Below are 14,398 nucleotides of genomic sequence, written 5' to 3'. Positions count from 1 at the left end.
ACACATAGATGGGAGGAGAAGAATGGGAGAAACAGTGACATTATCTCAGGATGCTACGCTAAGTAACTCTTACGATCTTTTATGCCTGGAAAGTTGACAGCGATGCTTACCTAGTAATGCCATAGGTAAACAAGGTGAAAAAAGTCTAGCAATAAGGGGAAAAAAGTCTATATTTGATGACAGTCCTCTGAAATGATTGAACAATTTATCCAAGCTATTCTTTTTGTTTTTGTTTATTTTTTACCTGCCAGAAGGCCTCCCACCTCTAGAGGGTGTTCAAGCTATTCTCTTTTACTGTACATACTCTCTTTTTTCCTCTTATTTGATGGAAACACAATTTGTCCCGCACTGCAAGGTTTATAAGACACTTTCATATCCACTATCTTATCTGCTTTTCAGACCACCATTGGGAAATAATTATTATCACCATACTTTAGCAGGAGAATCTGAGACCCAGAACATTAGGTGATCCATCTAGTTGGTAAGTGGAAGAGCTGATTCCCAGCCCTAGGTCTCCTGAATCCAACTCCAGGCTCTTCCCAGGACCACACCAGCATTCTTACAGCTGGGGTTAAGGGGGCGGGGGATGCTAACAAAGGGGGCAATGGAGAACCATTAATTGAGAAACCCGCAAATTTGTAACATGTACCTTGGTAATTAAAGAAACCTCTGGACTTTTTCTCATTGTTGGATGGAATGACAGTTCCAATGAAGAAGTCTGCAATAGCAATGAGAAGAATGACCAGAAGAATCACCTGAGCCTGCAATGGCAAAGTGAACAGAGACCAAGTTACATATATTCAACAACCTTCTACTTAATTAGAAAACTTGTAGTGGTCCACTAGAGAGATTACTATAGTTAAGACTGTGCTACCCAAATAGATAATCCACACATCCTTATAGAATACCATCTTTAAAAGCCTATTCTTTCTGGATATAGATACTACATTTTCTTTTTTCTTTCTTTCTTTTCTTTTTTGAGATAGAGTCTCACTTTGTCACCCTCAGTAGAGTGCCATGGCATCACAGCTCGCAGCAACCTCAAACTCTTGGGCTTGAGTGACCCTCTTGCCTCAGCCTCCTGAGTAGCTGGTACTATAGGTGCCTGCCATAACAGCTGGCTAGTTTTTCTATTTTCAGTAGAGATGGGGACTTGCCCTTGCTCAGGCAGTCCACCTCCCTCAGCCTCTTAGAGTGCTAGGATTATAGGCAAGAGCCACTGTGCCTGGCCTAAATGCTGTGTTTTCAATGGGAGCATGTGCTTGGACACTTGAGGGTGACATTTGAAGAACATTCCAAATCACATCAATCATAATGTCCCAGGAATGTAAATGAAGCCAAAGGTTTCAACACTGGCAGACCTGAGTTTTCTCTAGGCAGAGCCCCTGTGGGTTCTTCCTCTTCCTAGTGCTCTTGCAGGAGTATGAGAACACAGACAATTCCAGAATCCCAATGACACGCAGTGCACCTGAGGTCAGGGTGCCGCTGTGCCCTCGGTACCAGTGGTCTGCAAAGTTGACCAGCCAAATGGTGTTCCTTCTGTTTCTCTAGCACTTGCAGGTGTTTCTGGGCTTGGGGTTGCCGTGTACTCTTCCTGCTCCCTGGAACACACACTTCACCCTACACTGCGTAGCCATTGCCTTCTCATCCTTTAAGTCTCAGTTACCTTCTCAGTGGGGCCTTTCTTGATCCCTTAATCTAAATAATAACAGCTCTGTGTCCATGAGGGCTTACAACAGAACAGATTCAGACCTAACTTGACCTGTATTCGTTTAGGTGAATAATACCGCCAACAAACTAATAAACCTCTGAAATAGATAATTTTATCATCTATCTTTTAAAGATAAAAAGAACCTAAGGCACAAAGAGGTTAAATAACTTATTCAAGGTCACAGAAATATGAAGACCACATTCAAATCCACTCCAACCACAAAGCAGGAGAGGTAACTACTACCTTCTCCTGCCAATGAGCTTCATTGCCTCCTCTCGGAATCAAGTCATCTAAAAGAAGTTTCCTCTGATTTTTCTTTTTTTCTGAGTGTCTTGTTTATTTCCTTCAAAGTGCTTTTCACAATTTATGATTTTATATGTATTTGTTTACTTGTTTATCACTCCTCTATCTACAGACTATATGCTGAACAAAGGCAGGGATTCTGGCTGTTTTGGTCACACCTGCACTTAAAGTGGCTAGCGGAATGCTCAGCACCTGCAGGCACTTAATACATTTTTAGTTAATATGTGAATGTATAACCCACAAATAAATGCCACATAGGAGTGTCTCCTGTTGCCTTGTATGGGTGAGAGGCTTCAGCTTTCCATCTTTCCATCTCTTGTGATGGATTGTGGTCCCTTCATCTTGAGGCACACAGGAACATTTTCAATCGCACCAACCACTGGAGGGAGTTACAGAGGATGCAAAATTCATGCTTTTTGTCATTCAGAAATTTATGATCTGTTTTATTACTAGTTAAACCCAGATAATTTCTGGTTCCAAAGCCTAGGGTGCCTTCAAACTTGCTGGTGAAATATTGTGTGTCAGGACAGGTGCAGTGGCTCACACCTGTAATCCTAGCTCTTGGGAGGCCGAGGTAGGTGGAATACTTGAACTCAGGAGTTCAAAACCAGCCTGAGCAAGAGGGAAACCCTATCTCCACTAAAAATAGAAAGAAAAAAATATATATATATAGGAAAAATTAGCCAGGCATCTGAGGCAAGAATATCATTTGAGCCTAAGAGTTTGAGGTTGCTGTGAGCTATCATGATGCCATGGCACTGTACCCAAGGCAACAGACTGAGACTCTGCCTCAGAAGACAAACATAAGCCAAAACTAGATTTCAGAAGAGAATGACAGTTTTTGCTTCTTTTACCATATCCCAACACATCTGCCATTTCTTTTGGGTTTCAGAACCCACGGGCAGCTTGAAAGGAGACACTAGGGTTTGTTTGTTTGGGTTTTTTTTTTGTAGAAACAGAGTCTCACTTTATCGCCCTCAATAGAGTGCCATGGCGTCACACAGCTCACAGCAACCTCCAACTCCTGGGCTTAGGCGATTCTCTTGCCTCAGCCTCCTGAGTAGCTGGGACTACAGGACCTGCCACAACGCCCGGCTATTTTTTTTTGTTGCAGTTTGGCCGGGGCCGGGTTTGAACCCACCACCCTCAGTATATGGAGCCAGTGCCCTACTCACTGAGCCACAGGCGCTGCCCGACACTAGGGTTTATAATCGAGAGACATAGCCGTCCAGTGTGCACCACTTCTATAATCCCATGGGGTCTGTGCATGGAGACGGCAGCTACACTGGTGGCTATGTCAAGTGATAATAGAAAGAACCACAAAACACAGTCTCTATCACATGACTCAGGAGCTGCCAGACAAGACTGTCTGGAATTCCTGCTTTGGAGGTGTGGTGTTCCACCTGGAGCTCACCTTTCACCAGGGCAAATAATAGCAGCAATTCCTTTTTTTTTTTTTTTTAATTACTGCAGGAGCCTGCTATTTCTTCTCTTGTTTCTACTGGACCTCCTTTCCCTGGGGTGGTAAGGAATATGTGGTGGAACAGCGATTCTTTTTGAATATGGGGTTCCTTCTATTCCTACAATTTGTTCCGAACCTAACCAGCAGTTGTTGGTAAGATCATTTTTGAAAAATTCACCTTTGCTTCCCATTCCATTCCAGCTACTGAAATTCCTAAAAGAATCACCACAGTGATGGTGCCTATAATCCGGATGTCATTGGTTCGATCCACCATCATGGAATCACTCTCCTGGGGGGGAAAGTATTGTCACGTGGTTAGAGATACAGCTTTCTGCATGTGTGTCTTGTTAACAGCATTTAACAGTTAAGAGAGATACTGTACACTGAGCCATATAGGATAATACAAAAAGGAAGTGTTCATAAATTTTAGAAGATTATTTTTTCCCTGTGATAATTGGTCTTTGATAGCCAAGGTTAAAAGTTAGAAGTTTTAGAGATTCATTCTAGTCACAGCTTTTAAAGAGATTGTAACACAAAGGAAAAGTACATGAACACACACATAGTGTATTTTGTTTCAGAAGAATGATTATTTTTGTGTGTCAAGGGGAATCCTGGAGGAAAAAAAATGAGTAGTTCATGTGTGACTATTGGAAATTAGTTAAGTTTAGGAATACACAGCACAAACCCAATAAAGCAGCTCTGGAAGATAACACACCTTATGAACTACAAGTTCATTTATTTATCTAATTTGCAAATATAGGTACTGTTCCCCATTGAACTCAGTGAATGCTATCTTTGCCACAGAACAAAGACTAGAAGTTAGTTGTTATGCTAGGTAATTAATATGCTTGTATGCATGCCATCCCTGACTGTCACCTAAACCAGGAAATATCTAGTTTTCTGTAGGGAGTTATTTTCATGTCTGAACTTTCTTTCTCTTTGGAAATCTATACCATAATCAGTATTACTGCTGTTAACAATATCCACTACTTATCCAATGTTTTAACTATCACACAGTATTTCATGTATGTTATTTCATTTGATTTGTAGATGCTTCTATGAAATACATAGAATAAATAGTATTATTAGCCCAGGTTATACATTTGGAAAACAGGGTTCAGATTAATAGATCCAAAGTCTCTGCTGGTAAAGCTGAGGGCCAGGACTCCTTCCACTATATCCAACTTTCTCCTTTCATCTTGCCATCATCTGATGTCTTAGTGCCTGGAAAAAGCAAACTAAACTGAATTATCTTGCTTAGCTGAAGACAAGAAAAGCTTTTAATTACCTTAAGAAGATCTACCACGGTCTCAGCAAACCCCACCACATACATGGCAACAGCCACTGCATTGGCAAAAGCAAAGATCAAGCCTATGGACCCCCCGAACTCAGGACCTAAACTTCGGGAAATAAGGTAGTAGGCCCCACCTGAAATGAGAAATGAGCATGATTTACATTTGTGGAGCTGCTAGTTTATATGACTCAACGATTTTAAGGGTCTGAGAACATTTGAAATATTAATTATCCTAATAAAAATAAATAATAATTATCATAATGAATGAGTTCCTTTAGGAACCCCATGTCACCCTAATGAATAATGTAGCCCTTATTTGTACTCCGTACATAATCTACAATAGAAGTAGTAGCCTGACTTATCAACCCGATTTATTGAAGCCTAAATGTAAAAAAATGCTACAAATAAGAACGCAGCAAACTTTATCCCCCAAATGCTTTGTCTTTAAAAAAGGTCATTGGAATACTCAAATTGATAATGCAACTGAAGTAAAATTTGATATCCAAATTCCGGAAAAAGGAAAGCCTGGGTAGAAAATGACATGGATAAAGTACATATAATTTTTTGGTATGTACAGTATTTGCTGCATAAAACAGAATGTATATCTGTGTGGTGCTATATATTACTCACCTATAAATCAGAGCTGGAGTTTTATGTTTTTAGCTTGACAAGACGTGATTATTGCCAAATACTCGTGTGTAGAGGGGTAGCAAGTGGGAAGAAAAGTAGGGAGGACTTGGACCAATTGCTTCTCCCTTGGACTTGAAAGAAGTAGTTTTACATATGTCCACATGCTTCTGCGCATGAAAGACTGAACTAGCTTTGTCGACTAACTGCCTGGACCGTTAGTTGCTAGTAGCTCATACTGAGCTGGTCTTAGAGGTAGACAGAATGGGCACAAACCCATCTAAAAACAAAACAAAATTACTTTTGGCTGTGAAGAAATTACTTTCACTGTAGTAATTCCTTTGGATTCAGGGGTCAAAGTTCTCTTTAAAAATGTGACATACTATCTGGCTGGAGCAAATTCCTGTTATTTCCTTTAGTCAAACACATTAGCTGCCAGTTACCTAGGTAGGTTTGGTCACAATAAGAGCCAGGCAGGAGTTGAGAGTGGAGATGTGTCGTGGGTGGGGTGGTGTTCTAGGAAGCTCTGAGTAGGGACACCTGGATAAGCTTCCGAAGCAGAGAACCCGGGGAACCAAAGAAAGGAAGTTGGAAGAACAGCGATAAACTTTATCCACTTCCTCTACTGCCTGGGCCTGCCTGCTCCTACATGTTTTGAAAGCAGCTCTTTTTTTATATATTTGTTTTCTTTTGAATGACCTCCCCATGCCTGCCAGCCACTGAGAGCTCAGTTTGTGGTGAATCCTGAGGGCTGGACACAGGACCAGTTTACTGAGTAGGAATTGTCAGCAGCGCTACCTCGGGTGCTGCCGAGGACCCACACTGAGGGGCCCTGAGACAAAGCCAACCATGTTCATGCAAAGAAGCCTTGCACTTTGCTGAAACATGTCTTCCTCCGAAACACACGGTCACTCTCCACTTGATAGACATTATCTCATCACAGGCAATGGTCAAAAAAAACCTTCTCTGGAGATCTCCTAATTTGAATTGAGAAGCTTTTGCCTTTCTGTTTAAATTTGTGCTATTTTGTTTGAAGACTGTGGGAACAAATGAGCATTATGCCAATTTCACTTCTAATACTAAACCAACTTCACACATTACTAGCAATCGAGTCTGTGGTCATAGGTAAATTGATTGGCTTACCTCCTCTTACCACGCCATTTGTGCAAATAGCAGACATAGAAATACCTGTGAGTGTCGTCACCACCACACTCAGGCCAATGATGATGAATCCAAGACCTGAAAAAGCCCCCAAGAAAGGTGTTTGGCTCCTGTACTGAGAGAAGTCACCAGCATTTCACATGACAGCCGGCTGAATCTCATCACAGGAGGTTCAGTTTCTCTATGAAAACCTGAAATGTTCTAAAAGATCCCATGCCATGAAGGTCTAGCAAGCACCTGAAATGTACTAAACTTTAAAACTGAAGCCATGTCCAGGAATCATTTTTGAAGAATCACCAGCAAGAGGTGGGCAGACCAGCCTGAAAAATAAACTGTTTATTCAAGGGATTTGCACACCTGTAAAGCATGACCTGAAATGTACCAGAGAGATCTGTTAGAAACAAGACTAGAGATGACCAGTATGGGGCTGACCAGTGTGGGGCTGACCATCATATGCGCCATACCTTATGTTTTCTTCTGCATCTGGCTCTTCCAAATCGTTAGCCAGGCTTCAAGAACCTTGGGCTACTTTCTCGTTCCCATCAAAAAGAAGTATATAAAAAGTTTTTGCCTACCCGTAGCAACCGATGAGGGCATTAGATATCTTAGAGATTTTACCTCCACGGACAAACCCGTTAGTTGCTATTGCAGAAGTTGACAACCCAGTAATAGAAGTTACCGTGGTGGAAAGAAGAATTATGACAACTCCGAGACCTGTTAGCAATGAAAGATAGAAGATACTGCATTTTACTTTTCTTCCTTGGATCCTCTATTGCTGCAAACTATACTGCCTTTAATTTAAGTTTTTCAGGTCCATGCCTTGGGCCCCGATGGGCTTTCTTTGTGCTAAAGAGAAGCTGGTATGCCTGGCATGAAGATCAAGTTGGAGAACAGCTCATCAGGATGAAGGATGGTTTCAAAATGACACATAGCCTAAAATGCAGCCCAGGAAAGGAAAAGTTGACTTATGCTGGTGTCCCGGGAGAGAATCTACCCTGGCTGTGAAAAGAGAAAACATGACATTTGACCTTCTTTCTTGCTTGAGAGCAACCTGAATGAGAAAGTTGGAGGTTTGACAAAGGTTAAAACCTTCTCCATTTTTCTTGCATCTCTTTGCCTGGGGAGGAAAGGGACGGGAACCAACTTGCATTACCTTTGAAAACACTCCCGTAAGGTCAGTGGTGAACTATTAGAGCCTGGGTTGCCTTTACCTTACAAATGATGGTGCGGGTCACAAATTTAATTACCTCCTCTGACATATCCATTTGTGGCAATAGCAGAGGTGGATAAACCAGTGATACCAGTCACTGTCACGGCTAAGCCGATGATAATCACACCAAGACCTCAGTTGAGAGAGGAGAAATAAAGGCGTTAAATGGTGGAATAATCCATTAGGTTATTTACAGACTTGCCAGCAAATCTAAGGTAATCACTGAAAAACCACACATGAGTTCAGCATGTTGCAGGGCAATCACACAGAATAAGCGCTCAGGTTTCAAGAAACTCAAGAGCTAAAATACGCATTCCTATGCTGTACACAACAACACAACTCTGGTCAAAATTTAATGTGAACCCCATCTTTGATAATGTTCTACATAGGTATAAATATAATATTTGGTGTATAATTCCAAGCTGTCCATATAACTGGAGATTAAATGTTCATCCGTCCAGGTAGCTATCTTTTTTGTACATATGGTCATGTAGCAGTGGAAAATTAGATATAGTATAGCAAATTGTTCATCGGGCAGATGGGTAGGGTGGAAAGAATCAAATCAAACAACATTAACTTATTGGCTGTGTGATCTCTGGCAAGTTACTTATAGTCTGAGCAAAACATGGCAATGAAATTAGAAAGAATGTATCAAGTGGTTAGCGTAGCTCATGGGACATAGCAGAGCACAGCACACAATCACTGGTGCTGCTTTTTGGTCATATCTAAAAATAGTACAATGGCTATTTTTTTTTTAAGCTTACTATATATCCAGTCATCTGGCAGGCAGTGTGAGAAATGCAAGAAGCAAATAAAATGAAATGAAACAGCTGTCCTCAAGGATCTGATGGGTTTGGAAGTCTGATGACTATTTGGAGAATAGTCTGATGACTATTTGGAAGTGGCAGCAGCCAGAATTCGAGGAAGAAGAGACTGCTTTCAGCTTCAAGAAACACACAGACAGGAGGATACTACAGGGTAGCAAAATATGCCACTTTGCTGTAAGAATTTTTTTCTTTTTTTGAGACAGAGTCTTACTATGTCACCCTCAGTAGAGTGCTGTGGCGTCACAGCTCACAGCAACCTCCAATTCTTGGGCTTAAACAATTCTCGAGCCTCCCAAGTAGCTGGGACTACAGGCGCCTGCCACAACACCGGGCTATTTTTTGGTTGCAGTTGTCATTGTTGTTTAGCAGGCCCGGGCTAGGCTTGAACCCACCAGTCTTGGTGTATGTGGCTGGCTCTCTACTCACTGAGCTACAGGCGCTGAGCCACTTTGCTGTAAGATTATTTTGAACTGAAGGCAATTGAAAAGAAGCAGATATAAGAAAAGCTGCTGGTCCTTTTCCTATTTGCCTAAATGCAGGACATGAATTTATGAATGTCCTCCTCCTTTCTACCAGGACAAACAGAAGCTCATCATGAGAGACAACTCCAGGCCAATGGTGAATAGAAGGAAATAGTTTTTCCTTTCCTATAATACCCTTTCCAATAGAAACCAACCTAGAATTTAGGGAGAAGGTTGTGAGGTCACAGCTGCTGAGCTCCCCAGAGATCTCCCAGAATACTCTGGTCTAGGCTGCAAGATACACTCCCCTACATAGAGTGAAAGCTCTACGGTTGTTGGCAAGCTCTCTGTCCCATGGATGGTTAGAAGGATAGCCCACCAAGAGAGAATGTCACCTATCTGGCTGTGCCCCAGCAGAAGGGGAAGTGGGAGGAGATTAAGGGCAGAAACAGGAAGCTGGTAGTAGAGGCTGGGTCTTGGATGCTCCCAGCTCTACTCAGCTCTGGCCAGTGTCTCTGTGCTATCTTGAAGGTGAAGTAGAGTGGGAAGAGCGTGACTGTGTGGTACAAGCTGCAAACTTGGACCATATTGCTTTGGCCCTTACAGACTCTTATAAACTAGGGGCATTAAAAAGTTGCCCTGGGCGGCGCCTGTGGCTCAAGGGGTAGGGCGCCGGTCCCATATGCTGGAGGTGGTGGGTTCAAACCCAGCCCGGCCAAAAACCAAAAAAAAAAGTTGCCCTAAATTCTTCATATCTCTTGCATTGATACTGTGGTGAGCATCATTCCTGTATCACTATGTGGCCTCAGGTCCTTGTATCACTAAAAATGATTCATTTTTATCTGTTGTGCTTACTTTGCTCTTGCCTTTGAGGAAGTTTGATATCAAATGTTTAGCACACCCCAGAAACTGTCTAGGGACATATAGTTTGCATTTCATGACATTAAATCTACTCTGACTTCAGCCTTTCCCCACCATCGTTTTCCCATTACCTCTTATCTTCTCAACAATTCTTAATTCATCCTTTTGCATTGCACACATTTCTGTAAACCATTTGAAATCTTGGAACAAAGTTGCACGCTTTTATACAACAAAGGTTCTGCTTCTCTCACAATCAAACATAAAATCTTAGAGTAAAAAGCAGCTTAGAAAATATTCATTCACTGTTTTCTCAAAGTGTGGTCCTTAAACCACCTGCTTCAGGAAATGCCCAGGATGTTTATTAAAAATGCGCAGACCTACTGAGTTTGGATTTTAAAAAGTAAGACCCAGGATTCTGCCATTTCCCACCCTCACTTCCCAGATAATTCCTATGCACTCTACAGTAAGATGACTAAGCTACCTTCAGCCTATCTCTACTTGTATGTTCAGAAATCTTCTATAGCATTATCCTCAAAGAATTGATTGGGAAAGAATTCACTCTAACCCACCCCCTAACTTTTAGATGAGATAGTAAAATTCACAGAGTAAAAGTGACTTGCTTCAGACCATATTCCTGCTTCTCACACCCACTTCCCTGCTTAAAGGTTACATTTCTTTTAAACTATCTTGCCCCGAGCCAAGGTCTTCAGGACAGAGAAGGCCTAAACCACATTCTCAGCTCCTTCTACCCTTCGCTTTTGGGAACAAGACAGTCACAACTTTTAGCCCCAGAATGGTTTGGCTGCTGCTACTGTTGCTGGCTACAGCTTCCCTCTGGCTTATTGCAAAGGTCTCCAGACTTCTTCCCCAAACAGCAACCAAAGCAAGAAGAAAATACTTGCATTTATTTCTTTTCTTTGCCAATAAAGGAAATCCAAATGGGACTTAGCTCATTTAGCTTTAAGTTCACAGCAAAGGTCTATAAAACTAAGGTTGATGACAAGTTTCTACTACTCATGAAAGTCTATCCTCCCAGAATTTAAAAAGAAAGAAAGAAAGAAGGAAAGAAAAGACAAACACAAACCTCCACTCAAAGGAAAACCCTGTGAACACTCATTAGGTGGCCTTCTAATCTCTTCTAATATATAATTCAAGTATCTAAATAAAAGGTCCTTATGGAAACAACACTAATGTCTGATAGTATAATAGGCTATTTCGCAGAAGACAGGATTCTTCATATTTTACAGTTTTGCAACACTTGAAACTGGGTTGACTGTGAAGAGTAATGTAAGATCTGATTAAAGTTCAGATAATTGCCCAAACATATGGATGCTAAATAAGTTGCATTATAAAGAATTACTCTTGCCCTTGGCTACTCTCAACACCTCCAAACAAAGTAATGTTTCTTGATAATCCCAATAAGTTACTAAACTGCCCTTAAAAACCTAATTTTGCATGAAACCCTGAAGCAAAACCTTGGCAATATGAAGATGCAGATTTTCCATGGACCGGCATACACTCATTCTGGCCCCTGTGGCTGTGTGCATTCATTTGCTATGCACCATAAAACCGGCAAACAGCCCTTTGTCAGGAACCCAGCAGTTGCCAAACATGAAAAGGGAAAAAACTATGGGAACTGGTGCCAATTTTTCAATTTACAGCTCAGCCCTTTCTTTTTCCTAGTTAGTCTTCTGGTGATTCTGAATGTGTTCTGAGGAGCAAAGGCAATACATAATGACCAACTACCTTTAAAAATGGGAATTGAGATACCTTCTGGAGCAGTATCTGAAAGCACATTTGAACTTCTATGTTCTTGATCTTAAGTCTCCCCCTGAAAGTGAATTTATAGTTTTTTTCCAGATATGGAGAACAGTATTGATTTTTATTGCATTAAATCAGGAGATGTGATAAAATTTAAATAAACTCTTCATATAAATTTTACTAATATATTCCCAACAAAAAAGATATGTTAGAGGAAATAATGTTTTAAAGGCAATATACAATTAAAAAACATTAAATAATCACTCTTAATGCCATTATCACTTAGAAGAAAATTAGTGAGTACACATCAAGTTGAGTCATTTCATGTACCATTTTAAGCTTATATCTGGTAGTATTTTATTAACTGTTGTTTTCTGACTGCTGGTAACTGAAAGTAACACAGTTATTTTCTTTGGAAAATGTTCAACAATCCAGCATTTTTATGAGTCGGGTCACACTTTCATCAGTTTTCCTACAATTGTTTTTATTTAGTGAAGTTTTGGCAATCATCATACTAGGGAGAGGCAAATGCCCATATGTCCCCAAATATGAATATTATTATCTAAAATGAATGTGCTTTCAAAAGACGAAAATAACCACTTAAGCATTCACCTATTTGGCAAGGTGGAAAATTCCAGTCTCACCGGAGTTAACTCTTCACTTTTCCTCTCTGCCAAACATTGTCAAAGAGACAAAGTAAAAAGAGCCCCAGTGTAAATGATTTCTGTGACCTTCCTCTCACATTGAGCAGTAATGGTGCAAACAAGCTGCTTATTGAGCTTATAATTTATATCAAAAATAATGTAGGAAAAATGCTTACCAATTCCAGCTTCTCCAACAATCCAGGAGAGGCGGATGAAGAGCATGACTCCCCAGATGTTCAGCATGCATCTTACCTGAGGATTGGAGGGGTGGTGAAAGAGGACATGAGAAGTGATAGTGAGACAAGATCGCCCGCCTTGAATTGCTGGTGTCGGGGCTGTGTGAACACTTATTCTGTTACAATATTGAATGGATAGTTCTCGTTTGTAAACAGAGGAGTTTTCTCACCAGCACACCTTTCACCCATCCAAACTTCACAACACCAGTTTGATCTTCCTTGTTCTCAGCTTGTTCATCTCCAGGCATTCCATCTCCATTAGCAACCCTGTCAGCCAAACCTGGGGCCACGGCCACATTCTGCATTTTTATAGAAAGCAAAAATGCAATAGTTGGTCCATGAACAAACCACTCCATAAAACTTTCAAAGGTAAATCAAAACAATTGACATACAATTTTAAACCAAAAAAAAAAAAAGAAGGTGGGCACGCATACTGATCATTTTAGTTTTTTTGTTTTGTTTTTTGTTTTTGTTTTTCCCTGGGAGTTGATGGGTTCCTTTCGTGATTGAGCTTTAGGCCTGGCTAAGACTGCAGGGGTGGTAGAGGGACCTTGAGCAGTTCTTCCACTAGTGAGAATATTTCCTTTGGTGAAAGTGGTCAAATGTAGATAAATTTAGAACACAAAAAGAAAAAGAGAGGAGAGAAGCAAGAAAGAAAAGCCCAGCAAGGGTGAATGAGGGTCTTTAGAAGGCATGTCAGGAGGGACAGAAAGACGACCTTCCTTAGTTATGCAGTCTCTGCACTTCTTTCTGTGAACCTCCCTGAACTTCATTTTATTCATCTAAAATCATGATAACATTTCTCTCCTCACCTCGGAGGATCTTTAGGAAGATTCAATGTGGCCAGGTGGTGGCTCATACCTATAATCCTAGCACTCTGGAATGCCAAGGTGGGTGGATCCCTTAAGCTCAGGAATTGGAGAACAGCTTGAGCAAGAATGAGACTCCATCTCCACTAAAAATAGAAAAAACTAGCCAGGCTTTATGGCGAGCACCTATAGTTCTAGATACTTGGGGGGCTGATGTAAAAGGATCGCTTAAGTCCAACAGTTTGAGGTTGCTGTGAGCTGTGATGCCAGGGTGAGAGAGTGAGACTCTGTCTCAAAACAAACAAACAAACAACAACAAAAGATTCAATGGCAGAACACATAGAAATGTTTTCCAAGAAAAGAAAGTTTGAAGAGTCTTAAGTATTCTACAGAAGTTTCACTCACTGGTTAACTGACTGCAGGAGCGCTATTTCTATAGAGGAAGTGTCTTTCAGGTTCCGTAGGCCTCTGCCTGAGAGTTGTTCAATGTGTTTGTATAGAAGGTAAGAAGTCTCATAACTGACTGCTAGAAAGATTAGTTGAGTGGAAATAAGAAGTAGTATAGATAAAGGTTTAAACCTTTATTTTTTTCTGTGACTTAACTCTGAAGAAAACCATTCTTCTGAGTAGGACAGTCTCTGAGTTCAATGGGAGAGGGAACGGCTCTATTTCTCTCAAGTTAAGAATAGCTCTCAATCTTTAATTTCCCTTTTAGATGTGACTTTGGATAATTTCACCTATTTAATTTACCTCATAAGCACCTATCTACCTACGTGGGTAGACTATACCTCCTTGAGCTCTGGACAAAGCTTTCTTTTTTTAGGAAGGGTTTTGAAATCACTGGAGAAGTCTCTTAGCTTTAGCACTTAATGACCACCATTATAGGATAATTTTATCTTATTTAAGTGGTCTAAATTAGTTTAAGCCTAAGATTATATATTCTGACGTCACTAGCTGAAAAGTCTCCAAAAAGAGCATTGTTTTCTTCCTCTAAAATGGGACAGGTGTGAAATAAACATTCAATATTTCTT

General features: G+C 40.8%; 1 protein-coding gene across 3 annotated transcripts in view; it reads right to left on the bottom strand.

Annotated features, from left to right (window-relative positions):
- Window positions 1–14,398, bottom strand: part of SLC12A1 (solute carrier family 12 member 1) — a 98,691-nt gene that overhangs the window by 72,846 nt on the left and 11,447 nt on the right. The window contains exons 3-8 of one of the 3 annotated variants that reach the window (XM_053593939.1): window positions 12,729–12,857; window positions 12,499–12,574; window positions 7,806–7,901; window positions 4,765–4,904; window positions 3,655–3,765; window positions 650–761 (exon numbers count right to left, since the gene is read on the bottom strand). In XM_053593939.1, the coding sequence (XP_053449914.1) occupies window positions 650–761; window positions 3,655–3,765; window positions 4,765–4,904; window positions 7,806–7,901; window positions 12,499–12,574; window positions 12,729–12,857 (664 nt within the window). Of the gene's footprint in view, window positions 1–649; window positions 762–3,654; window positions 3,766–4,764; window positions 4,905–6,540; window positions 6,637–7,176; window positions 7,273–7,805; window positions 7,902–12,498; window positions 12,575–12,728; window positions 12,858–14,398 lie in introns of all 3 variants that reach the window. The other 2 variants (XM_053593938.1, XM_053593941.1) reach the window with 2 other exon arrangements.

This window comes from Nycticebus coucang, chromosome 6 (assembly GCF_027406575.1).
Source record: "Nycticebus coucang isolate mNycCou1 chromosome 6, mNycCou1.pri, whole genome shotgun sequence".
Taxonomy (NCBI): Eukaryota; Metazoa; Chordata; class Mammalia; order Primates; family Lorisidae; genus Nycticebus; species Nycticebus coucang.
The sequence above is the reverse complement of the archived record's forward strand: the minus strand, read 5'-3'. Positions and strand labels throughout refer to the sequence as shown.